The sequence below is a fragment of the Coloeus monedula genome (genome assembly GCF_965178545.1).
Source record: "Coloeus monedula genome assembly, chromosome: Z".
NCBI lineage: Eukaryota > Metazoa > Chordata > Aves > Passeriformes > Corvidae > Coloeus > Coloeus monedula.
This window is the reverse complement of record NC_138822.1, coordinates 1,992,845-2,019,696: the sequence shown is the minus strand read 5'-3', so window position 1 is coordinate 2,019,696 and position 26,852 is coordinate 1,992,845. Positions and strand designations below refer to the sequence as shown.

The following is a 26,852-nucleotide window of genomic DNA, read 5'->3' as shown; positions in this document are numbered from 1 at the left end:
AGCTTTTGGGCTGTGTTAAGAGTGTGGGCTTTATTAAATGAGCTGGAAAAAGATTTCAAAATCGTTTAGCACTGGCCCCCTAGACATGTCTTTTCTGGGAGATGATCTGGATGGGGATATCTAATGGTCTGATGCTTCCACATTTGTGCTTGGCACTGTGGGGGCAGCTGCCAAGTTCCCTCAGACTTTGCTCTCCGGCAAGTTTTCCCTTTGCTCTTACCTGCAAGGAATGTTGGGCCAGTGGAGAAAATGTGTTAAAGTCTCATACCATGGCATCAGGTCTAAAGAATCTGGGGGTTTTTTTGGAGTTCTGGAGGTAATTCCAATCCCATACAGGTTATTCTGTAATTTTGACAAACATGGGGTATAAGGACTTTTGAGAAGCTTAGGTCACACAATTAATATCTTTTAAGCACTCCCTTCATTTTCTTCTTATTTTTCTTGCAAAATAAACTTTAGTCTATAATTTTCACAAAACTTGCCAAATACTTTTTTGTTGTACTCTTTTTTTCAGTTCAGAGCAAAATTAAAAATATTCTTCATAATTTCAGAACAGAAGTCTTGAGAGGATTTCTTTCTTTCCTTTTCTCTTTCTTTAAAACCTCTGGGACCGGAAAATCTGAAACTTTTTATGAAGATGATACTTGCAGGAAAAAAGTGATTTTTAGTGTTCCGCAGAAACTCTTTTTAGATCTGGCAAGGTAGAGACATCCACAGTCTCACACTTTATGCATAGTAGTTCTCTACATCATAGAACTGTCTTGTTCTCCAAGCATGAAATAAGCTTTAAGACACAAACACTGTCTGACCCTCTTATGGGTGAACAGTTTTTGCTGCGAGGGGAAGCAGAAATCCCATGTTTTATTTTTGCACAGATTCTGTATTACCCAGGGAGACACTTCTTAAATGCTTGTGGAGGGGTACAAAAAGTCAGATTTGGGCTAAATTTCTGGCTACTTTCCTTGGTCATGTGGGAGAAAAGATCTCAAACCCTCTACCTGAGTTTTCACTCTGTTGTGTCACCAGCTTCTTCCCAGACCCTAGTGCGGGCAGCCTGCACATGGAACCTTTCCCATGCTGCTCTGAGTGATGAAGCACCTGGTCCAGGAGAAGGCACTGAAAAACAGTGTGAATGTTTGGCAGAGATTAAGTGGAAAGTTGCAAAGCCGGAAAATCCATTTTTAGGACATGTAAATTAACATTTAGCGCAGGGAACCTGAAGCAATCACCTGTTCCCCTCTTGTAGCTTCTAATGCTAGATAAATTCTAAAGGAAGCCGTGTATAATGGGCAAAGTCCTCAAAGTGTGATTATGTACAGGCCTGTAGCTATTTTTGCCTTGTTCCATCATTATCAATTTTCTTTGTCATTTAATTTCTTTATTTATATGCAGCCTGGAAAATAAAAGGTTTGAGTGCTCTGCTTATAACTCACTTGTAATGAGTGCAGAAGTTTTTTTTCTCTAATCTTTCAGGTGTCTGATACACATGAACTAATTAGTATGCAATTTCATTTTCCTCCATTCTCCCAATGAACTGAAAATTGAAATTGCCATTTTAAATTTACACTCTCAGCATGTAAGTAGTAATGGCACTACAATGCTTGTAATTGGCTTGTGATTTAAAGGGTCACTGACCATGCTTTTGGAAGCAAATTAAAGCCTGAGTAAGTCATATCTGCCTTTTAAAGTTCTCCTGACCTCTGTTTCTCCTCACAGGCTGCTGTGATAAAATAGCACCTGTGTACTGCTAACCACTTTATTAGTGATATTAACTTTTATCGTTTGCAAATACAATGACAAAAAAAAAAAAAAAAAAAAACACCATACATCTATTTTTCATTAATTGGTCCTGAAGTATAACCAAAACTCTCACTTTGCCTGTTCCAGTAATGAGTCTTTTCTAGCAACTCTTTTTTTTTGTTTGCTTGTTTGTTTTTTGTTTTTGTTTAAACAGAAGTTTCTCTTTTTCCTTATGTCCTTTTGCATTTTTGGCTTTAAAATATGTTGATTTGTCTTATTCTGATTTCACTTCATCCCTGCTCATTTCTTGCATCTGTATTTTTCAATTCATATATTATTTATTCTTTTTAAGGCAGCATGAATCAGAATAGATATGGCCATGGGCAGGATTATTGTTTCTGTTATGCCTCTACCGTATCCAAAATCATAGTGGCAGCTAATCTCTAACACAAGCTGCCAGAAGGACTTAGTGAATGTTACTCCTCTCTAGTGATTTCTAACCTAGGAATCCATGCTTGTGCCCTTACACTTCTTCTCTTCTCCCACTTTCATCACTCCCAGGCTGGTCTCCCAGCTTTAACCACCCTCACATTTCTTAATTCATTTTTCCCCTATTCACGACTTGTCTCCCATTTCCTTCCTTGAGACATTACCCTTTTTTTCATGGTATCATAGAATGGTTTGGGTTGGAAGGGACCTGAAAGATCATCTGGTTCCAACCCTCTGCCACGGGCAGGGAATTTGCCCAATTTGCAGAGAATTTACGCAAGAACATTAAGACATGCCACCTAGATCATGGATCCTGGAGCAGAGAAGGAGCTCCCAGTAGAACTCCAGTGACTCCTGCTTCACTGCAGGGCATGCTGGACTGGGTTGAGTGACCCAAATATCAACTTCAGAAATACACGAGAGAATCACAGAATCCCAGAATCACTGAGGCTGGAAAAGCCCTCCCAGACCATTGAGGACAACCTATGACTGATCCCCGCCTTCACCTTGTCCCCAGCCCAGAGCACCGAGTGCCACCTCCAGCCCTGCCTTGGACACCTCCAGGCATGGCCACTCCAAAGCTCCCTGGGCAGCCCCTGCCAAGGCCTGAGCTCCCTTTCCATGGGGAAATTCCTGCTGCTGTCCACCCTGAGCCTGCCCTGGCCCAGCCTGAGGCCGTTCCCTCTCCTCCTGTCCCTGTTCCCTGGGAGCAGAGCCCGACCCACCCGGCTGCCCCCTCCTGTCAGGGACTTGTGCAGAGCCACAAGGTCCCGCCTGAGCCTCCTTTGCTCCAGGAGGATGTGATTGTGAAGAGGATCCCTGCCTATTGAGGTTTTTGTTGTTGTTTTTGTTGTTGTGGGGGTTTTTTTTGGTTGGTTGGTTGTTGTTTGGTTTTGTTTTTCAAGTGTTCTGTGGTCTTTTGGACGTGGAAATTGTTTTTACAAGGTGTTAACCCACAGACACCAAGAACAGATTTGAGCATAGATTACATCTGGAGAATGTTAACAAAATGCGCTAATTACTGAGCACCAAGCCACTGCGTGGGAGATGTGTTTGAACACCTGACCTGTTCCTGGAGACAGTTGTGTATAAATGTAAAGTATTAAATAGAATAATAAACCCCTATTTTGTTATCCCTCATTAAAATGGCATAAAGTGTTTCTTCAGAGACATTGGTATGGTTACCAATTGCTTTTTTAAGTAAAATAAAATAAAATTAAATAAAATTAAATTAAATTAAATTAAATTAAAATATTTACTTTATTATTGTGAGTAGTAGGAGGATTGAAGGATTCATCTACAAAGGAGGTGGACTGCTCAGTTGGTTGCAGAATTAAGAAATGGGAAGCATAGTTGGTTCAGGTTGGATAGCTAGCTTTTCTCTTCTAGTTTTTATTGCATACTAGATGATTCCAAATATTTAGTTTGGGGTTTCTTCCTCTTCAAAGACTTCATCCCTTTCCATCAATATTTTATATATTTGTTTCTTTTTTGGGTTCAGTTTTTGAAAGTCAAATAGTGAGTTCAAAATGGAAAAGCTACAATTCTTACTTACAATACACAGAAAGAGAACTATAATTCCATCATTTTTCAAATTTATTCCCCAAATGGCTTTTCTGAAATGATATGCTAAAGTTCAGATGAAACACTATAATCAGAAATAAAACAGTTTGACAGAAAATGTGCCCAACTTCTAATTGGCAATTTGAATATATTAGTACTCCAGTCCAAAATAAAATACATTTGGTTTATTTACTGTCTCAGTGTGTCTGCTGTAAATAATACTTTTTGCTTTTTCAATTTTGCTTTTTTAATAACTTTGCATGGCTTTAAGAAAATGTCTTCACTATATTTCTTTAAACTCCAAGTAAACAGATTTGCTGCAGAGATTGTTAATAAAAAAGATGACCTGTGATGAAAAGGGATCTACCCCAGCAGATTCAGGGCAAAACATTTCCCTGACCACTGTCTTATTTAGAATTAATTTTCTGGGGGGGGAGGTCATTACTGAGAATGTTTATTTAAAAAAAGGTCTGAATGTATTGGAATATTGTTGCTGTTTAGTAGAATTTGTATTTTCATTGAGGCTTTATTTGGTTTTTACACAAGTGTCTCCACAGCAGTTTTGGTTTCAATCCCACCTCTGGTGCTCAGCCTCACATTTTTGGGACTTGAAGTCCCATGGCATAATTAAATCTGTGACTATGAATTTCACAAACTTAATCATAACAACTATGACACACAAAAATTACTTGTAAAAAAAACCTTAAGTTCCATCATTCTTATCCCCAAGCAGAAAACCATAAAGTATTGGGTGTGGTTTTTTCCTCAAAAAAAGGCAAGGAAAGAAAAAAATTAACAGCTTCCTCATCAAGAGCTTCCAAAGAGCAAGTACACACCAGGTGACAGCTATTTGCTAATGAAATGATAAAACCCAAAATACACAGAGGCCTTGCACAACATTCACTCAAACATCTGTTGGTGAGAGCTCCAAGCAAACTGCCATCTGTGAAACCATTCATTTTGTCAAAGTTCATTTCCTCATTCATGAGCTCTGGTGTACAGGCTTCCAAAAATACCTGTCACCACAGCTTAAATGTTTAATATCACTTAATGTAGCTCTCATCCCAGTGTTGGGTGACCTTTATGAAGTACAGTCTCAGAGTCATCCTATAAGGTGATGTGCACCATAGAGGAAGATTTAACCTGCTAAGTTAAATGCTAAAAAGTTGTGAAAGTTCTGCTTTTTTTTTGTCAATACTTCAAAATTTGGCTTAATATCACAGAAGGATTTACTTGGAGGATATTGATAAGTGGCAGCAAGCACCTGAAAGCCCTTGGCTGTGGAGAACAGAAGTTAATAAGGAAAGTGCAGTTGAATTAAAACAATGCACACAGGACCTTTGATCTGCAGGAATTAGAAGAGATTGTCTGCTAGCCAAAGTCTGCCATAAATTCACTGACTTCAGTGAACTCAATACCAGCGCCTGCTCTCTGCAGACCTCCCTCACCATCTATACATTTAGCTCACAGGCCAAAAATGTAATTTATGTACTCAAAGCAGAGCGGAAAGCAAAGAGACTGGGAGCCTATTTCTTAGTGTAATCATCCATAGACTCCCTGGAGCCCCATATCTTGGTATCCATTTCATATCACACCTCCTCCTTTCATCCCCTGTATGCACAGACGCCCACGCACAGACACATTCAAACAACTTTGGGCTGAGGTTCTGGATACACCAAAGCAGTCAGTTCAGAGTTAGCATCCCCATGGCAACTGAAACTTGATGCTGTTATGAGCAGCCTCCCCAACGTGCTCTGTCGGCCTGCATGCCAGCTTTCCTTAGTTGCTGCACCTAATGTGGCTGAAGAACTGAAGCAACAGGACCTTTAAACCCTTTATTCCCTGCATCTGCAACACCATCCATTTCAACTAAGTTTGCTTTTTTTTCTTCCTCATTTGCCACTCTGATATTAAAAGCAATCAAATCTTAGAAAGTGGTGACACCAAAAGGGAACAAATATGTGTCCACATGGTTTCTCGCATCAGGAAGAAGCAACTAAAAGGTGCCCCAGCACCTGTGTGGTGGTTCATAATAGAATGATGTGTGGGTATCACAGTCGTCTTGTGGCTAGGACTGCATCCAAATCTGTGACATGATGCCATGCTGACGTGTGATAGGCAAATGAGTCATTTTTGCCTTCTAACCACTCTCTTAAAAACTGGCAAAGCAAACGATCCTCACCCATAGTCACTGTCCTGCTAGACTTGACTTCTACAAAAGTGTTGTTTCAAGTTATCTCAGTACAGCTAAGGTTCAGGAAACAAAGTTCAAGGAAAAGTAAGATTACATGCCAGTATATTAAGATGTTTTTTGGTCTGGTACATAGGGATTTATATATACAAAATCCAGAGTGGGTCAGGCTGGAAATGCCCTCAGTGGGTCACCTGCTCCCACCTCCCTGCTCCCTGCCCAGAGCCCAGGGCACAAGATTGTGTTCAGACAGCTCTGCAATATCCCCAGGGAGGAGACCCCAGAGCCTCTCTGGGCTCTGCTCAGGGCTGGCCCTGCCCAGGGCAGCAGTTCTGCCTCCTGTGCAGGGCAGTTCCTGGGCTCAGGCCCTGCCCGTGGCTCTGGGGCCGCTGCTGGGCCCCGGAGCAGAGCCTGGGCCCTGCCCTGAGCCCTCCCTGCAGCCAGGGACAGCCAGGGCTGAGGGCCCCTCTCAGCTGGGGCTCCTCTCGAGGCTGAGCAGCCCCGGCTCCCTCAGCCTGTGCTGGGCACGGAGATGCTCCAGGCCCTAAATCATCTTCGTCCCCCTCCACTGGACCTGCTCCAGGAGCTCCATGTCCCTGCTGTGCTGGGGAGCCCAGGACTGGACACAACACCGCAGAGGCTGGACAGAAGGGCAGGATCCCTCCCTGACCTGCTGGCAGTGCTCTCCCAGTGTCCCCCCCAGTCCCATTGACCTTCCTTGCCCCCAGGACACTCTGCTGGTCAGGTAGAGTTGGTTGCCCACAAGCACCCCCTGGTCCTTCCCCACAGAGCTGCTCCAGCAGGTCCCCCCCAGCCCATGCTAGTGCCTGGAGTTGTTCCTGCCCAGGTGCAGGACCTGCATTTCCCTTATTAAGTTTCAGACAGTCCTTCTGTGCCCATCTTTCCAACCTGTCAAGGGTCCTTCTGAACCCTGGGGCATTTCGGCCTCTCATCCCAGCCATGTGTGGTCAGTGAACTGCTGAGGACCCCTCAGTGACCAGTGAACTGCACAGACCCCTCATCCAATCACTGGTAAGTTAAACAATGCTTGGCCCAGTACTGAACCTTGGGGGACACCACCAGTGGCACATCTCCAGCTGGACCCCATGACACTGACTCCAACCCTCTGGACCTGCTGCTCACCCAGGTCTCAATCCAAGTTCCTCTCACCTCAGCATCGATGGCCCCAGACTGGTTTAGGCTGTTGGAAACACAGGAAGTCACCAGCACCGTGAAAATGCCACGGACAACTGGGGCTGAAGTAAACTCACCCTCCTTGACCTCCCCTGGAAAAGGTGGCATGTATTTGTCACCTCTAAGACCTTCCGATTTAAACCACACAAGAACGCTGTGAACTGAAAAAAGGGAGCATATTTCACTCCTGCACTCTCAGAACCTTCTTCTTCCATGAGTGGTTAAGATAAAAAGACATTGTTCAAGCCTTGACTCTCTCAATGAGACTTTTCAAAGATTGTCTATCACAAAACCAAGCAATGTTTAATGCTTTTAACCGAATCTTTTGCCTACAAATTTTTGTAGAAAGAAAAAGTGTTTTGAGGAAAAACGTACAGATAAATAAGGAAAATCTCGCTGAAGAGTAACTTTTAGAGTTTCTATAGCACCTTTTTTTCTTAGAGTCCTAATTTTAAAAGATTTAAAAGATAATAAAAAATATTTCATGAGTGTGGTTGTCATGATTCAACAAATAGCTAATTTTTTAGGGTTCAGGAGATATTAATCATTTGAGCCAATCTTCTCTGTTGTGTAACAGCATCTGTGGGTCAAGAAATCATTTGAGTGGAGTAGTCTTTTCATCAATCACAAAGCCATCCCTTCCCTGTGTGCTTCACCTCTTCACTCTCCTTGTGTCCATCTCAAACCTTGGCCTCTCTCCCCACACCACCAGTGTCTGAGCAACTAACAGGTTATCCTCAAAGATGATTAGAATTACACTTGATCATGAAGAAAGGGGATAAAGATATGTATTTTAATGCAGGTTGTGCATCATGTGATAGAGATATTATCACTAGATAAGTTTATTCTGGTGGAGGGACTAAGCAGATTTAGTTTCCCACTGTGTTGAAATGGGATCTCACAGTAGGGATCTCACACAGCCAGGGAAGTCTGATCTCCTGCGAGTTCCCAGATTTCAGATAGTTAATATTCCTTTAATCAATACACTGGATGTCTTTTCCAACCTTAATGATTCTATAATCCATATTTTCTTGGTCTAGGAACATGCACAGGACATAGACAAAGCTCACTGAAGTCAAAAGGGGAATTTTTCCTTTTGGGGCTTGAGAAAAGGTCATATTTGTCTTTGGAGTTTTTACCAAAGTGCATCTGCCAAAATGCCATAAAAACAGATGGAAAGTATGTGAGAGAAAGTACCTCTCAATAGCTGAAGTTATTTCACAACCAAAAACTTCCCCCTGAGCATATTTTCATGGTGATTTTAATATTGCACCTTTTCCAATTCACTTCTTTTCCCTAAGGAGGATGGTTTTCCTGGAGGATGAAAAGAAAAGTACGTATCTGTGACCTGAGTTTGACATCCTATCTTGTAGATCTACAAGCTGTTGATCAAAGCTATTTTACAAGGGGAAGTACATACCGATATTTTCACTGACATCTTTATTTACATATTCTTAGGCTGATTCTTCAGGATGTCTTCTAGACACAGTGGGGAAGTTCTTTCTGAGAGCCATTAGCATTCCAAAGCCAGGAAGAGTTTTCATGAGTTCAAAGTATATGAGGAAACTAATAACAGCAATGAATGACCTCGGTGTTTCTTAGGTAACATTCAGTTTGAGACAGTTAATACTCATTTGACCAATACTTTGCAAATAAGATGATATTTTGCAGGGCTAAAAACCTCTGAACAATGTGAGATTGATCATGGGCCCCTTCTTGAGATGACAGTCTAAACATACCAGTATTTGAATAATTCATATAATCCAGTTAATGGCATTCATAACAACTACCTTTGGGACTAAAATAATGACTTAATAATAAGAAGGAACAGACTAAGCAAGTTTTTAGTCTGTCTAATTATGTAAACTCTCTGAGGCATAAATTGGAAGTTCTCAACAAAAGCCAAATGAAGTAGGTGCTTTTTGATAATTCTCATAACATATGTTCCTCCACATTAGCATTACACGGGCCAAACAATCCTTGTATTTATGTTTTCCACGCAAGTAAGATCTAACCTATATTCTGATCTCTTCACAGAGAGGCAAATTAAATTAGTGGTCCAATTTACATCTCTCATTCTGCATGCCTAATTTGAAGCATGTACAGGACTAAGTCTTATTGAGGATGGCAAAGGTGATGAGTTGTGTTTAGAGGGTTGGCTGAGGCTGAGGTGTGGGTGAGTAGAGGCAAATCCTGAGAGATGTTTGTTCTTACCCTGAGGTATGATAGACTGGAAAAAACAGGAGGATGAGTTTCCAGAGGATTTAATAGCAAAGTTATGAGGATGCTTTGCTGGACCTACATCCACACAGGTGAAACAAAATGGTCTGGGATCAGAAATAACCTGAGTGTTTAATTGCTCTGTCCTCGAGGTACAATCCCAAAATCACGCTGGGAATTATTATTTTCAAGGCAACCTGTAGCAAACGTTTGTTTTCCTAGCCTATTACAAGATAACAATTTATGCTATCATGTCAATATTTTAAGATAAAACATGTTGTTTTTCTCCATGGTGCAGACCTCCTTCCAGCATGTCAGCAACAGCTGCAGTGCTGCCATGGATAAATCACTGCATTTCCTCGTTGAGTGCTGCTTAAAACACACATCACTGCCACTGTGCTGACTGCATTAATGCCCTGAACTAAATCTGGGAGAGCTCTGCTGACAGTGCTGATTAGGAGAGTATCAAAAAGCCGCAGACAGGCGAGATAGACGAGCACCTTGTGTGCAGGTGCCAGCGAGGCTTTGCAGCATGGAAGTTAATAGTGGCTGACCTGCTGTGCCCTTCCTGCTGCTCATCACCATCCCAGCTCTGCAGCTCCCCGCTCCTGGTGTGGAACCAGGGTGAAACAGCACTGTTTGTCCTGTTCAGGGGCTCTAGTGCTTGGAGGCTGAAAAGGAAGCATGGCAGGGAGCTTTCAGACTCACTGACTATCCCAGTACTGAGGGAATTGTGTCAGGTTGTTCCTTTCCTTGGTTTATTAAAAACGTTTCCATTTGCAAGTGTCCCTATTTTTCATCAGAAGAATGTTTCTCTGGATGCTTTCTATCTAGATTTGTCAGAATTATGACTTTAAAAAAAAAAAAAGAAAAGAGACCAAAAAAATTAAATTTCAATCCTTCAAAACCTGATGAGATCAGCAGGGAAGGGTTGCTGTAATAAATCTTTTAATGCCAGTATAACCTTGATCTCTTATTCAACCCCATTTTTATATGAGCAATGGTGAGTAGCAGTACAGATATATTTACTTTGTGCTAGAAAAGATGAAGAATTATTTATGACAATGCTATTCCATCTCATAACTGAAACAGGTAAACACCTTTGTTCTCCATAAAATGCATTCCTGTTTATGAATGTAAAACTACATTTAAGGTCTCACAGACCCAAGGCTTCATGTAGGCTTTAATTTGAGCATTTCTGGAAAGCTTGCTCTGGAGGAACACTTCAGACAAGGATATTCTGTAGGAAATGCTAGTGGTGTTATTGCTAACAGCGAGATAACAAATGAGGGGAATATGGTTATGGATTCCATCCAGGAGCATCACAGAGGGGTCTTCCTAAAGTCACTCTGTTTTCTCATCCCTCTTCTCCTCTCCTGCCTGGAATAATGGAGATAAGCTGGATGCAACTGAGTGGTTTTTTATCTATTTTTGTCAAGTATATTACTTCTGCAAAATGAATATGCTAACATTTGATCACAAATGGTAGGAGCGAGATGAACACCTTCCGCTGGAGCTGTCCCAGTCCCTGCTGTTCTGCTACATTCACGCATTAAGATTCTGAATTTAATCTCCCTTTTTCCTATGGTTTTTAAGGTTTGTAAACCATGCTGAGGAGTTACTTATGGCCTTTGTTTTGTGGAGCCCTTTAGGCTAGTTTATGGAAAACAAGCTCCTACATTAACTCACGGCTACCAGTGGAGCTGCACACCCACCATGCAGGTTTGCAGGACTGGCTCTGAATTGTCTCTGAAAATGGTGCACTGTACAATCAACAGGTACTCATAAAATTAACTTGTTCATATTGCCACTTTCTCTCAGAGATAAAGTCTTCCCCTTTTATTTCCTTTCCAATACGGATTTTTTCAAGTTCCAGTGAAATCTAGATTGGGTGTGTGTTCATCGGAGTAGACAACTGAATTATTTGGCATCCCCAAACAGATTTGAGTGACTCACTGGAGTCAAAAGTGTTAGTGTAACTCGTTTAATAGAGAATTACTCCTACAGGATGAGTGCTGAGAGCAGTAAACATGCTGGTTACTTTTTTCCCCCCTGTGGAGAAAGGCCATGACTCTGTAACTTGCTGCGATCATCAAAGTGGTCTGTGCAATCATGGAGGTGGGAGGACTGTGGTGGCAGAAAGGAACAAGATTAGAAGAACTTTCAGGGATTTCTGAAACTAAAGGGGTTGATTTTATTCTCCAGCTCTTGGGCATACGCTGCTTTAGAGGGTATCTGCCTCAAGTGATTTTATTTATTTTGGCTACTTGGATGAATTCAACGTGCAACTGTGTACCCAACACAGAATCTGAGGTGGTGTTTCTTGTCCCAGTCACAGAAACTGAGCTGACTCCATTCCTGTGCTCTCTTTGTGCTTTCCTCAACACCAGCACACTGACTTTACACCATCCACCCTGTGTGTGACATTATCCAGTTCTTGTAGAGCCAGATTTAAATACATTGATATTCAACTACTGGCTTTATTTTACACTCGGTTTTACATGAGCAACTCAGTGTTCACCACTCATTCTAGCCCCAGAAATCCTTCTCATTGACATGCAAAGCCCATCTGAGCAGATTCCATAACCTGCAGTCGTCAAGCAGAACCTTTTCCAAGTTTCATAAAGTTCTTCATGTCATAAGGTTTTAGGTCACTGGGTGTCCTCGGATTGCAGCCAAATCCCTGGCATATGATGGGTGAGAAAAGTCCCACAGAAGTTCCTGGATGCAGGAGACCCCTCTGAATGCAGGTGCTTGAGCAGAGGTCAAGTCTGAATCCAAACCTCTTAAAATAAATTTAAATGATATATGGTAAAATAGTAAACCTGATCAACTTTCTCTTTCTTTCTTCTTTCTTTCTTTTTCTTTCTCTTTCTTTCTTTCTTTTTCTCTTTCTTTCTTTTCTTTCTTTCTTTTTTTCTCTTTCTTTTCTTTCTTTCTTTTTCTTTCTTTCTTTCTTTCTTTCTTTCTTTCTTTCTTTCTTTCTTTCTTTCTTTTTCTTTCTTTCTTTCTTTCTTTCTTTCTTTCTTTCTTTCTTTCTTTCTTTCTTTCTTTCTTTCTTTCTTTCTTTCTTTCTTTCTCTTTCTCTCTTTCTCTCCTTCTCTCCTTCTCTCCTTCTCTCCTTCTCTCTTCCTCTCTTCCTCTCTTTCTCTCCTTCTCTTTCTGTAAATAGATTTCTCAAATGTCTATGCCAGTATCTTCTTACAAGGCCCTTACCTTGCCTTATTACTTAAATTACTGGGGTAAATCCCTCAAAAGGCTATTGATCTTCTTTCATCCTTGATTTTTTCCAGTTCATCTAGATAGTTATAAGGGATCCTTAATAAATGAATCAGTTACCTTTTTAAATAAGATATTTATTCTTTTGCTCTTATGCTGGTGACTTTCATCTCTTTCCTTCAAAACACGATCACCCATATAATTAAAATGCGTAACTTTCTGTCCTGGGTCTGAATCCACGAAGCAGAGCTTCCTGAGCTGTTTTTCCTCACAATTGCCACAGAAAAACGTTTGAAAAATCTTTCAGTGCTAAAAGACGTATTTCACATTTCTCCACAACTTCCTACTGAAGTATATTAAATAGGAATAATTTCACCACCTCCTTCGTTATAGCCATTGCTAAAGTTGTAATCTTTTCAATTTTTGCTAAGGTCTAACGTGAAAAGTTGAAAACACGTAAAGGAACCCAAAGATACAATGGGAAAATTAATTCCTGGTGTATCCATATTTACTGAAAGGCATGACATTAGCCCAGGGGGGATTTCTATATAAGCAAACCATGGGCATATGAAAGCATTTTTTTTCCCACTTCACTGGGATTTTTCTGCAAACCTTGACAGTATATGTAGACCTTGGAAAACAAGGCAGCCTGGTTTTATTTCGTGTGTTGTATCAAGTTCAATGCTGCTTAAAAAAAAGCTCAGCTTGTGACTCAGAGGATGGATACTGATCAACAAGTGCTCTAAAAGGAAAGATTCTGCAAAGATGAAGAGGACATCCAGTCATTAAAGCCATGGTTTCATCAAAAATTATTCTTTGCAAGAAAACAGGGAAGAAAAATCCCCATAAATTCTCATCCAAAAAAACCCCTCCACAAGATTATTACCTGGAAAAAGAAAAAATTTGTAATTAAGCTGAAAAAACATTACTTATATGCATCGCTGGATCAAACAGAATTTATTTGGTGCTGCATTATACATTCCTTTTCCCATGCAGTGAAATGTGAAGATGCTACCAGTCAGCAAATAATCAATGTCTGTTTCTATTTCACTGTGCTTTCTAATTTGGTTTTGCAGATGGCATTCTCCTTATTATTAGCAATTTTGTAAATACATGGAAAATTGGTTTACTTGCCTGTTAATTAATATTCTGAAATTCCACATAGAGAATGAAATACTCATAAGAGACTTACAGAAATCTTTAACTGGATACTCTTCCATGTTAACTACATTTTTAATGTAGTTATGGGAGTAATAGCAGTTTCTGGAGCTGTCCTGTTACAAATATAACATATTTATTTAGTTTTGTTTTCCCCTCTGGGGGACCGGGAATTGGGGAAAATTTTCCAAGGCTGCAAAAAGGCATGAATCTCTTATAATTTATACCTGTCTGAATTCGTGTTGTGAGTCCACTCTCCCCACTGGAATTGCAAATATTCCTGAGCTTTCCTGGTATTTGTGGAAAAGATCCCGTAAAAATCTGGTGTTTTTACAGGAGGCTTCTCCTCTCTCAATGGGTCTAAACCTTAAAAACACACATTGTTAATCTGAAGGTGTGTGAGTGTTTTTTAATGTCTTATAGGGAGAGCTATGGTAAAACTACACCAAAAGCCAACTATTCCAGAAAAGTAGCAGAGAAATAGCTCATTAAAAAACAAAGAAAAAAAAATAAAACAAACCAACAACAAAACAAAACAAAACAAAAAAACCAACCAACCAAAAAAACCAAAAAAAATTTCTATATTTTGGAGAAAGAAACCAGAGGTTTCCTATTGTGCACACAGAGATATCTTGAAACACTGAAGTCTGATCATCTTACATCCTTCACAGAGGTTAGATTTTATTACCAAGGGGGAGAAAGTCTCCAGGCCACACCGTAAAGAATAAAGCAATTAAGGTATTTGGACAGCAGATCTGCCTCTGAGTCCTCCCATACCTGTGCTGGGGCTGCTGTTGCAAACAATGGGGACTACACTGGGTCAGCTCCAGCAACTGGGGAGCAGAGATAAGCCTCATTTGGAGGAGACAAGTGCTAATGCAGTGTAATGTATTATTTACCCTGTCCCAGTTGTTTGCTCTCTACTATTTCTTTGCACTGTACATCTGCCTGCACCTCCATGCAGCTCTCACAGTGTGACAGCTCTTTGCTGAGCTTCATTTGGTGCAAAAGTCACAGATTTCAGCTGAGAGGGTGGGAGTGCAGCTGCCACAGACTGAGTCGTGATTGACTTCGTCCCAGGGACGAGGCTAACAGTGCCAGCACTGTTGGGTTTGAATATCACACTCTGAGATTTCAGAGAACACTGTTGGCTTCCCCATGCCACAGGTGAATAAAGGAGGCAGAATTAAGGCTGCTGGAGTAATGCTGAATTTGTTCACTCTGAACACCTTCATTTTGTACTTCAAGGTGTTGCGTTCAGCTCAGACAAGCACACGGGGAATGTTCATATCCGCTGATTGATATTTTGCTATTGACTGCTTCAGGATTAGCATTTCAGCCTTGATCTCTAGATATATGAATGTTCAGTGAGAGTCAAGAAAAAGTCTTATTTCTTTGCTCTCAGAACTTCCATGTAGTTTTAGTTCCACTTAGAAGTTTTACTTGAAGCTAACTTAGGATCTTTTGTATGGTATTGCAAATTTGTTTCTAACAGAACTGAAGATATAGCCTTTGGTAAATTATCAGTGGGTTACTTTTTCCTTTCAGGCAGGAAATATGCAGGAGTGACCCTGTATGCCAAAATTAAGCAATATCCCAGTAATATTCTGAATATCCAAAATATATGTATATATGTGTGCACACATACAGGAAATAAGCATAGTCCAGTCTTTAGGTTCAATGTTTTTCATTCATTATATGCACTTGCCCATAAAATTCATGAAAGATCAAAAAAATTAGTTCAAATGTAAAAGCAGTCATTTAAATGCTACAGCTATGTTTTTTCCTCTCATTTAAGAAAAAAAGAGGCAATCGAAGCAATCAAGGATTGTGCCCCTCAGATTAACAGTGTGCCGTTATTTCAGATAAACCTGCAGAAGAAGATGCGAGTCACTGGAGTGATAACTCAAGGTGCCAAGAGGATTGGAAGTCCAGAATATGTAAAATCTTATAAAATTGCGTACAGTAATGATGGGAAGTCGTGGACAATGTACAAAGTAAAAGGCACAAAGGAAGACATGGTAAGATTAAGTTGTCTGTGTCTGAATACATCTTGAGGTTTAGCTGCCTTCAGAAGTATGAGATGTCCCTGCTATTTAAGCCTCATTGCCTGGCAGTACGACATAGATTTCACTTTTACTATTTTTCTCTGAAAAAAAAAAAATCAAACCAAATTTGCATTTTCTCTCTGGTAAGAATTCCTTATACTTTAATTGATGTTTGCATAAATATTATTTCCCCAAGATAGAATAATCCTGTTTATTACACTTAACTGATTTTCATATTAATTAGTTTACCAGTAATTACTCATTACTGTGTTTTCAATTTAGTTTTATTACTTTGGCAGATTAGCGTTAACCCTTGGAAACACAGAGCCCATTCATCAGTGTTAATCTCTGTGCTGCACAAACAGTATCATCCAGCGGGGTGTGTGTGTTTACAGTTTATAGTTACCACTTATTTTTGATGGAGCTGTGCACACAGAGCAGCAAAAAATTCCCTTTACTGTGTAAGTTTGCACAGAACTAAGGCACTGTGCTGCATTAGATGTAGTTTCTGTATTAGGGAATTAAAATGCTGTGTGAGGAGGTGCATAATGAGGGGGGAAACACAGTACAAGGATAGTTAGAGTGACGAGTGAATAGAAGAATGCTGATGGGTTTAATACTTCTCCCCTGTGATCGATGGGAGGGTTACAGTGCACTTCAGTGGGAGCTGGATCAGGTTCTTGAGGCAGAGGGGAAAAAAATAAACATCAGTCAGCGCCAATAATTGCAGGCTAAATTGAACTGGGGCTATTTTACACATTAATGAAGAAAAGAAGGCATAATTTAGTTGCATTAGGAGCTTCAGTTTCTGAGAGTGACCAGACAGAGACCTCAGTTCGGCACAGGTGGAAAACTTGCCACGATGTGGCACAAAGGCAGGACATCCTGTTGGAAAACTTGTATTGGGCACTGGAAGTGCTAAAACAGATGCTATTTGTGGTAAACCTCACGTGGACAGTCAGAAAAATGCAGATACTTTGGAGACACGGAACTCCAGCCATCCTCCTGACACATTTTTTTGTGCAAACCTTGCTTCCCTGCAGGTGTTCCGTGGGAACGTGGACAACAACACCCCGTACGCCAACTCCTTCACACCGCCCATCAAGGCCCAGTACGTGAGGCTGTACCCCCAGGTGTGCAGGAGGCACTGCACCCTCAGGATGGAGCTGCTGGGCTGCGAGCTCACAGGTGGGATTTCCACAGCCTCCAGCCCCCCACCCTGCCCAGTGGCTCCTGACCGCACGCGTTTTGTTCCCCCGTGAGATGCGGTCGGCCAGCCGGAGTTTATCCAGTCACTCACATCTTTTTATCTCAGTTATAAAATGAGCAACACTTGGCCGAGCTAAGTGGCCATGGTCACTTGCAGTGGGACAGGAATAGTAGGAACGTAGCGTGGTATCAACATAATAACACTTCTTAACTTTTCCTGTGTGTGATAATCTCCAAGTGGTCAGCCTTGAAAAGTTTTGATGGCTGTGTGGACTAGTAATATACTGCCCTGAGCAGACTACAAGGCAGGGAGCCTAACCCAAGATCTGAAAATGGTCAGAGCCCCAGAGCTGGCTGTGCACTGCTGTGGACCCATGGCAATTGTCACACCTGATTTGGGTAATTTGTCCCGGCTGTGGAGTGACACCACTCCTGTGCTGTGTGGCATTCTCAGAGGGACAAGGCTGCTTCCCCCGCTGCCGAGGACCACTCCAATAAGATGCAATTTGGTTGGGTTGCTTTAATCGAGATTTCAGTTTGGATTTGTTTTCTGGGTTTAGCAGATGCAGGGAAAGTGTCTTGTAGCAAAAAGTAAATGAACAAGTGGAGCCAATATAAACCCTCCTCAGATTTGTATTATAGCTCTGAAATGTAAAGCCTGACCTCTAGCCACCTTCTACAAGAACTGTGCTCCCTTACAAATTCAGTAAAGCATGTAAATTTTTTATCCTTTTTCAAGAGATAAACCTTTCACTGGCAGGAGCACTCCACTGATTCATTTAAGAGTGATTTTTATGTAGCTGCCTGTTCACTCTACAAACAATAGCCATCCAGTTCACGAGTGATACATCCAAACAGCTGGAGTTAAATAATTCTCAGTCCTCGAGTGACATCAAAACCAGATTCAGAAATGAAAAGTTAATGCATTAATCTAGGTGTAGCCCTATTCCAATATAGATAGGTTTAAGAGTAAATAGAAATTCCTGTCTAGCCGCTTTGGTCTATTAGATTTTTTTTTTTTTTTTTTTTTTTTTGTCTTCCACTTCTGGAACCACAATTTAGAGCAAGTCCTTGCCAGAATGACTAGGAATTGTTTTGCTCAAAGAACTGTGAAAGCTAGTGAAGTGAATTCATTTCAGTGGTCTCCTAACAGGGTCAAGGTCATCATTTCTTAAAACTGTGGATGGCCGAGGCTCAGAAGAACAATTTCAACCTCACCGAAAGAAAGGTATAATTACACAGACTAATTCACTCTTAATTCCAGGTGGTCTGTCTTGGGTGGAAAAGCACTTTGAGAGGTCTGGCTTCTCTAACAAGCCCTGGTGCTAGAGAAGAGAATGAGTGATGAACAGAGGGAGACTTGCAGGATCAGATCATCATAAAAGCTAACCCTTTCTTAGGACAAACTTCAGCACAATGTTCAATGCAATCTGCTTTAGTCTCATAAATAGCTTTACTTACCAGGACCCACAGTCAGGTCTTATTGAAAACCACGATCAATGTCAGTGGAGTCAGCCATCAATAAATTAGGCATTAATTTCCACGGCCCTGTGTTCCTGCCTTGTCCATGTTTTGCACACCTTTGTACCCTCAACTCCCTTCCCCTCACACAATATTGATGTGAGGGGAGAAACAGCTCACAGCTACTGTTTATTAGAATGCCTTTATTCATTAAGCTGTTATTAATAGCAACATCAAGCTGTTGTTTTTAACAGATCGGTGTTCACACAGTAGGGTCACTTACTCATGGAGCTCACTCATGTGCTCCAGCATCTACCTCCTTGCAGGCAGCCCCTGCCATATCCTGCTGACAGTCATGTTTGCTGGTGCCTGTGCACCAGCCCAGCCAGCTCTTGGTGTTTGGGGTGTCTCAGTTCCTGCAGAGGGATGCTGGCCCCCAGAATGCGAACATCCCTGTGAGACTCACTCAGAGTGTGTAATTGTCATTCCCTGGTACCTATTTCTTTATGCTAACAGCCCCTACAGGCACCTTCCACACAAAACTGACACACAGGGGGACTTTAGCACACCTGCAGTTAAAGACAGTTTCCCTTTCCTCATTTGTCCTGAGAACTATGTAATCTGGAAAGGAATCCTATACTTGTTATTTATAGGCCAGGTTGGATGGGACTTCAAGCATCAAGGTTTAGTGAAAGGTGTCCCTCCTTGCCCATGGCAATGGGGGTGGAATTAGATTTGAAACCAGGTGATCACTCTGAACCCAAACCATTCTATGATTCATGAATATGACGAGAAATTTAAAAATCTCTCAGTTTTTAGAAAAAAAAATCTCAGTATGAATAAAAATAAAATCACCTTTTCCCTCAAATAATTGGCATATGCTGCTCTTGCCAATACTACACAAATCTTTGTCCAAGACAACGTTCATGCAGACCTTTGCCTGCAGATCCATGGGTTTGCCTTTGCTACATTGGATTTTGAATATTTTCTTTGAGAGTTTGAGCTTTGTCGAAAGAAGAGGTAGATGAGGGGCATGGTGTAGGGTGCAGACTGAAAAGTGAAAGATTCTGCCCTCTGGAGAGTCAACAGAGAATAACCTTTGTAAAGTTCCATTTTTCAGGTGCTAATCCCCACTCTCTCTCATTCTTACCCTAGTCCTGTTTCACTGAGGTAGACCAAAGCCCTGCAGACTTATACCTAGTCAGATTTAAAGATACAGAGGTATCAGGTATAATTTATCACAGATAGAGATGTTGGAAACATCTCAAACATTCCAGCCTAAGATGCTCCACTGGGTGTAGCCATGTCTGCATCAGCTATCTCTGACTTTAACAGGTTGTAAAAATGAAAGTGGAAATCAAACCCTTTCACAGGGACACTGAAAAGGAGACTTAAAGCTACAGTGCCATGCAGAGATGTTTCAAGGAGACATAAGCCTTGTTATAAACACACACCCGTGAGGGATAGGCAGACACAGAGTTCTGTGCTGGTTTGATGACCCTGCCTTTGTGCTGTGAGTTATGGCTCAGTCATCCAAACAGTCTCTTGTGGCTGCTCTCTGTGACACAGCACCAAGACATCGTCCTGCCACCCATGTGCATCATGTTTGCCTCTTCAGATTCTCGTTGCCCTCCTTGCTCTCTCCTGCTACCTGTAGCAGCTGTCTTCCCACCCCCTTTGGGGCAGTGGCGAAGGCAGGCGAGTGTAAAATACCATTAATTCATGCACGCATGCACAGGCACAGGGGCAGGCACAGCTGTTGTTTCATAAATCAATAATTATACTCAAAAATGATAGAACTGGTTTTGATGGATTGGGCCAGCACTGAATCACAGCTCTGACAACCCCTGGTTTTGTGTCAGGAGCCTCCTTCAGATTCCTTGGATGAAACATTCTTGTTGATAGTCCTTGTGATCCCTGAGTGATGCTTCAGAATGTAATAATAAGCAAAGTCCTTCTCTAAAGCAGCAGATTAGTCTCTCTTCTACTATCAATTGCTCCCTCCCACTCCCTGGAAAACTGTTTTGTTGTGTTTTTGAATGAGTCCATTCTACAGACAAGGCTGTGCTATTTCCATTTGTGCGCTGAGAATCAGGTCTGAAACACTGGGTTTTTTCAGAAGTTAACTCTATTTTCTCTTGGTTTTTCATTAGTTTGTTCGGGTTTTTTAATTTAACATTAAGCATGTCAATATTCAAATTTTAAATACAGGATATACTGCTTTAAAGATCATGTTGTTAGGATTATTATGTGTGCCTGGTAATGCATGTTTACTCCCGCTGCTAGCCCCCCACAAAGGCCCTGTGGTCTTACCTTCCTGATTGAATCTCTAATAATTCCAGTTAATTCTGTGCATTAATCCTATGAGAGGAATAGAACACAGAATCTGACAAAAAGGTCTTTGCTTGTAATGCCAAAGAAACTAAAAAAAAAAAAATTAAAAAAATAAAGAATCGGGTCTTTAAACGTGGGTGAACACACTGTGAGGGAAACAGACTTTTAAGGCAGAGAGAACCAGCTTTGATAACTGGCTCGAATAAAGTGAAAAACAAGTTGAAAACTTTGAAGGTGATTGAAGTGGCCACCTCTGCCAGGAGCCACCAGCTGAGCAGGGTCGTGGTCTCAGCAGGCGCGGCTCCACCACGAGCTGCCCCTGTGCTCAGCAGAGCACAGCCGGTGACTCCTCAGATGTTTCCCTGATAGGAACCTGCTCGGTGTCAGGGACGTGTCAGCTGGAAATCCTGTGTCAAGGAGACAGGAAGCAAAGGTTCTGTGCACTTGCAAGGATGGTGCAATCCTTGCCAAGCCGTGTTGCATCCTGGGCACACTCAATTAATTATGGGTGTGTTAAATTATTATTGGTGATTTAGCAGAGTCAAGCCAGCTATTGGGTCAGTTCCCTGAATTTGTGAAGTGAAAACTTTAGAATAACTGCACATATGCAGGTTTTTGACTGCTGGGACAGGAAGGAAATGAGAAAACAGCTTCTTTTTTTATGTTCCCATCTCCATCTTTTCCATCTTTCACTTTACCTCAACTTTCAAGCATCACTCCCCCGCACCAGCCAACATCCACCTTTCCTGTCCTCTTAGCAACCTTCTCTCTCTCAGCCATTCGCCTTTCTTTTTCTGATTTTTTTTTTTTTTTTTTTTTTTGTTAAATCTTAAAACCATGCAGCTCATCTGCCTTCTTTGGTTTCCAGTCCTGTTTCAGTGCTGCTGCTGAAGGGTGTCTCTCCTGTCTCAGCTTGTTTCTTCCCCCTTTTGCATCCAAATGTACCTTCCACATTCCCAGCATACAACAGCAAGGCAGAGGAAAACAGACTCACTTATCAATTTTTATTTTTATCCTTTTTCATGCAGAACAGAGAAGGGAGAAGCCCAAGATCTATCTTTGCTACAGTCAAAATAACTCAATGGTGTGGGATGTCCACAAACAAATAAGCCATTAACTATTGATTTGTCCTAAGTGATATCCTCCTACTATTCTCCCTCCTTCACAATTGTTTTCCTGCGGTGTCCCCCTCCTTCAGTGGGGTTTTGGGCTTTCTGGATTTTTACCCAAAAAGAGCTCAGTGCGTTTTAGCATTTTACTTCAGCAGTGGCTTCTAGAAAAATTAATGTTTCTTCAGAAAGGAAACACATGGCTGATGTGAGGTGGCACAAATGCATGAGGAAAATCATAGTGAACAGGGAGAACAATATTTTCGTGCAGGACAAGAAAATAAAAATAAGATAAGCACAGACAAAAGTCATCTTTTCATTTTGTTTTGCTTCATAAATTTATGCCAGGATAAAACATGTTGAATTCTCTATCTTGATTTTGACTCACTCAAGCAATTGTTGAAACAAAGTGCCTTGAATTGACTATTTTTCATTTATTTGTTTTCAAGTTCTTTCATCAGTAGTCTTGATTAAATCTTTTTCTTCAAGTATTGCAGGTTTTCTTTGCCATTACAGAAAACCTAAACCCCTAGCAGAGATAAGCAGGGAGTGCCACTGATCTTGCCCTGCTGTTCCAGGTTGCTCTGAGCCCCTGGGGATGAAATCAGGACACATTCAGGACTTCCAGATCACTGCCTCCAGCGTTTTCCGTACACTCAACATGGACATGTTCGCTTGGGAGCCCCGGAAAGCCCGGCTGGACAAGCAAGGCAAAGTTAATGCTTGGACCTCTGGCCACAATGACCAGTCACAGTGGTTGCAGGTAAAGTTCCACATGCATTTTCCCAGGTGTTTGCCTTCTTTGTGTTTCAGGCATGGAGACGGTTCTCTGGTTTGGTTTTGTACTCATAATCTTCTGTTTCTGAGTGTAACCATCCTAACTCTGACACAGGTAAATGATGAAGCTCTGAAAGCCCAACAGATCTTCATGTCTTTGTTATCACAGTTGCAGAAAACTCTGCTCGAGGATGCCTCCACTAGCCCTGGTTTTCCCCTCTAAATGAAAAAAAAGGTAGTTGCAGATCTGTTTCACTGAATTCTCCTCATCTGGTGAGAGAGATGAGTTTATTTTCCTCCCTCCTGTCCTTCCAAGGCTCCCTGGAAAAGCATATTTACTTTCAGCTCTGTGCACCTTAGCAAATCCCACGCGTAGAAATTATCTTTGTCTAATTGAGGCTGCCCAAAATTACCTTCTGACAGGACTCTGGAGCCGGCAGGACTGATTCAGCGCCTGAATTCATTATGAACCTGTGCACAGGGGTTGTTTTCAGCCCAGGGGTGATTTATACAAGTCACTAATGTGAGAGCTTGTAACAAATCACCAGCGTGGAAGCCTGTTTGACTGGCCACTGACACATTTACATATTTTGAACTGCTGGAAATAGCAGTGTTTTCAGTCAGCTGCCACTTTGCAGTGCAGCTCTCAGTGGGAAACCTCGACAGCACTAGACATGGCTACTAACCCCCTGCAATCCCTCTACATATACATTATGACATATTAGCCTTTTTGCCTACAGTTGCTATGCAAGTTAGGAATACGATTACTGGTTTTTCTGCCAAGTTTACACACTTCCAGTAAAAAGAAGGAGAAATTGACCTATCTATTTAACTTTGGAATAGCTGAAGATCCTGGAATTTTTTTTTTTTAGAGCAGCTTGTTGGAACAGCAGTTAGTAACTTCTGGAGAGGATGAACATTTTATTGCTGTGTTTTATGGTGGAGAAGCAGATGAAAATGTTTCTCCACAGGAAAGAGAGGTAGTTTCATCATATTTTAGCCCCATCAGTGAAACCAAGGGTGTGCAGAGACTCCACAGAAATTTCCTGTTGTGTGTTGTTGCTCCTGTGGATGACAGTGGATTTTTAATTAACCACAAATGGCAAGGGGCTGCATAGTTAATCCTTACATTCTCAAATTTCTCATGCTGTGGTGAGTTTTCTATGTTGGAATTTACCTGAACCTGCAAATTTAATCTGACCACTTGCACAGTCTCTGCAAGTCCTTGACCTATAAGGAATAACTTTTATTGTCTGGTCAAAACAAAATTGAAAGTGTACCTTTTCCTGAAAATCATTCACATAATGATACTTCCTCAAAAAACAATCCTAACATTTCATATTTGGGAAAAAAAAAACAAAACACCAAAACCAAAAACCAAAAGGCATTAAATCAACTTGTTTTTTCAGTGCTTAAGGTGGTCATTAACTTCTGCTACAGGCTGGTTATTCTGAATGCAGGCCATGAGTTGAGATGCTCTCACATGCTTCAGGTATAGGTAATGATTCTGTAACAGAGACATGTCTATCATTCAAATTCATCCATTCATTTTTGTTCTCTCTGCTGGTAGTTCTCTGTGGGTTTTTGGGTTTTTTTTTTATTCCTTAAAAACCAGAGTGTTATACTGAAGCCTTATAACACATTGACTGAAAAATTTATCATCATGCTGCTGCTCTCACAGAGTGTAGTCAAAACACATTTGTAAGGAAAAGGATGTGAAAGCAAATGTGTCTGGATGCCCTACTCCCTCAGCCATTCCACAAAGCATTAGGCCCAGAGTGACTCCGTGGTACCCTGAAATGGGCTTAAAGTCAGACATTTAGCTCAGAATCCTGGATTTTGCTAAAATAGCTGGCTTACCAATATCATACATCACATGTTTACTGTCCGTGCCTTTTGAATGTTCTCCACATGCCTTTCTTGCTTTATGTTTTCTAATTTTCATGAGGAAGCCTGCAAAACTGGAGGAAAACCTGCTGTCTGCCTTTTAGGGTTATTGTTGGGGTGTGTGGATGACTTGAACAGATCTGATCTGACCGAATGTTGTTTCGGGGTGTTCTTGCCTAAACACCATTGCTATCAACAGTTTAAAAGCTGGTGTGCTGAAATCCATCTCAGAGCACTTGCTGTGATAATGCTTGCTGAGAGCTGATGTTTGCATCATGCATCAAATGCTACTTGCACTTTTGGATGAACCCTAGAGATAAATTCTTCTCTGTCAGGAGCTGGGATGGTTCTCCTCGGTTTTCTCTCAAAAAGGATAACCCTGAATCTTCAGTGTATTCTGAAATGCAGCTGTTAACAATTAAGCTCTTTGTTTTAAAGAGTTTTGGATTGCTGCACCCGTAATTTAGGAATATGAAGTATTTTGTGTCTCTGGGCACAGGCTGTGCATTTTCAGGTAGAAAAAGTATATTCACCCTATTCATGCTGCAGTTGTTGAAAATCTGCTGTGATTTAGACTCTAGAAGCTCTGGGTTGCACAAATAACATTTATTTACACCAACCACCACCATTAGTGATCAAGAAATGTTTTGGTTTTTTTTTTTTTTTTTTTACATGGAGGTAAACTTAAATAAATGAGATGACCAAAACTGGACTTTTCTAGCTCAGTCATTAACTTGGGGCTGAATTTCCCACATGACTCCTCGAAGATACTCTTGTCATTCCCTTAAAGAGGATGCTGCAAGTTTTTGGAGCGCTTAGGCTCTTTCTGGACATAATCCAGGATTGCTTTTCCATTCGGTCACCCCACTTCCCATTTCTTCGCTTATTTGGCATTAAAGGATGTGATAGACAACTTCCTGCCTTATGCCCCAAGTGAGGCACTGAGGCTGTAAAGATTACTGAAAAGAAGTGCAATTGATGTTTCAGATGCTTGGAGAATGCTCTTGTAAATAGATTTTCACCACTCCATATCTCATTTTCCTAGCTGAGGCTAGCATTCAAAAGAATTAACATTTTCCTCAAAATCCATGCCCCCTCTACTACTAATTTTCTGCTGTTATAAATTGTGAAATCAGGGCAGCAGCTTAAATTCCCTTTTCTTTACTTACTGTTAATTAAATTCTGGCATGTCACTTCATTTGGTGTCTCCAAACACCTGGAGCTTTCTCCTCCCTGCTCAGCCATCCCCTTTGCACAAATTGTTTTGTGTGTTGTCCTAGTCCTAACTTTGCAATCATACCAAGGTATTGTCAGCATTTTATCTTAAAACTGATGATGTGTTGGGCTTTTTGAAGGCAACAGCAATGTCATATTACAATGTTTCTCCTGCTGATTGTGGAATCAGCTAAGCACTATTAGAGAAAAAGCAGCTGGTCATAAACAGATTGCTGGGAAACTGGCAGAGCGACAGTTATATACCTGCATGTTTTAAAAATGTGATGATTGCCAGTGGTGTAATAGATTTGGGTTGGGTATATTCCTGCCAAACTTATCTCCGGTATTAGACAATATTACTGAGATTTTTTTATCAACGCCATTAGAACACGTTTGTCTCAGCTCTGCAGTCAAATTATTCTTTCAGTTTAATGCACAACCATCTTTTTCACATCAAAATGACTCTTGTTTGAAAACAAAGGCAAAATTGCATTCCAAATGATTATCCTCTTTTTGTTACACACATACAAAACCCATCTCTATCATGCCATCATAAGATCTACTTATGTTCATTTTCTAGCATTTATTTGCAGTGTTTAAGCTTCCAAGTGATCAAATGAAAGAGTTGTTGCGTGAAAGCTAAGCCAAACCCAGATTCTACTCTTTTTTAGAGAGTAGTTTGCAGAAGTGGAAATGTGTCCTTACTGTGCCAGCCACAGAGAAATATGGACAATTAGCTTGAATTATAAGAGGAATTTTTAAATGAGGAAAGTTACATGAGGCGACTCCTTCCCTTTTTTTAATATTGGAAGAGAACACTATTTTTCATCTCATATTGGCTAGCTGAGCTGGTTTCAATGACGGCATTCATCTGCCACTAAAAAATGAGGAATGTTTTTTACTCTATCACGTGGTGTTTGCTTCTTGTCTTGTCTGTTATTGCACCTGACTCTTTTTCCCTTTTTTTTTGATGCATTATTCTGTTTTTTTGCAATGAATTCTGCAGAATCTTTCAAGATAGGAAATCACTATACCTTA

General features: G+C 41.0%; 1 protein-coding gene across 1 annotated transcript in view; it reads left to right on the top strand.

Annotated features, from left to right (window-relative positions):
- Positions 1-26,852, top strand: part of EDIL3 (EGF like repeats and discoidin domains 3) — a gene marked incomplete at both ends in the record, with an annotated part of 230,553 nt that overhangs the window by 165,580 nt on the left and 38,121 nt on the right. Inside the window, 3 exons of the mRNA XM_082301980.1 lie at positions 15,640-15,795; positions 16,866-17,010; positions 22,514-22,698. Coding sequence (XP_082158106.1) covers positions 15,640-15,795; positions 16,866-17,010; positions 22,514-22,698 — 486 coding nt within the window. The remainder of the gene's footprint in view (positions 1-15,639; positions 15,796-16,865; positions 17,011-22,513; positions 22,699-26,852) is intronic.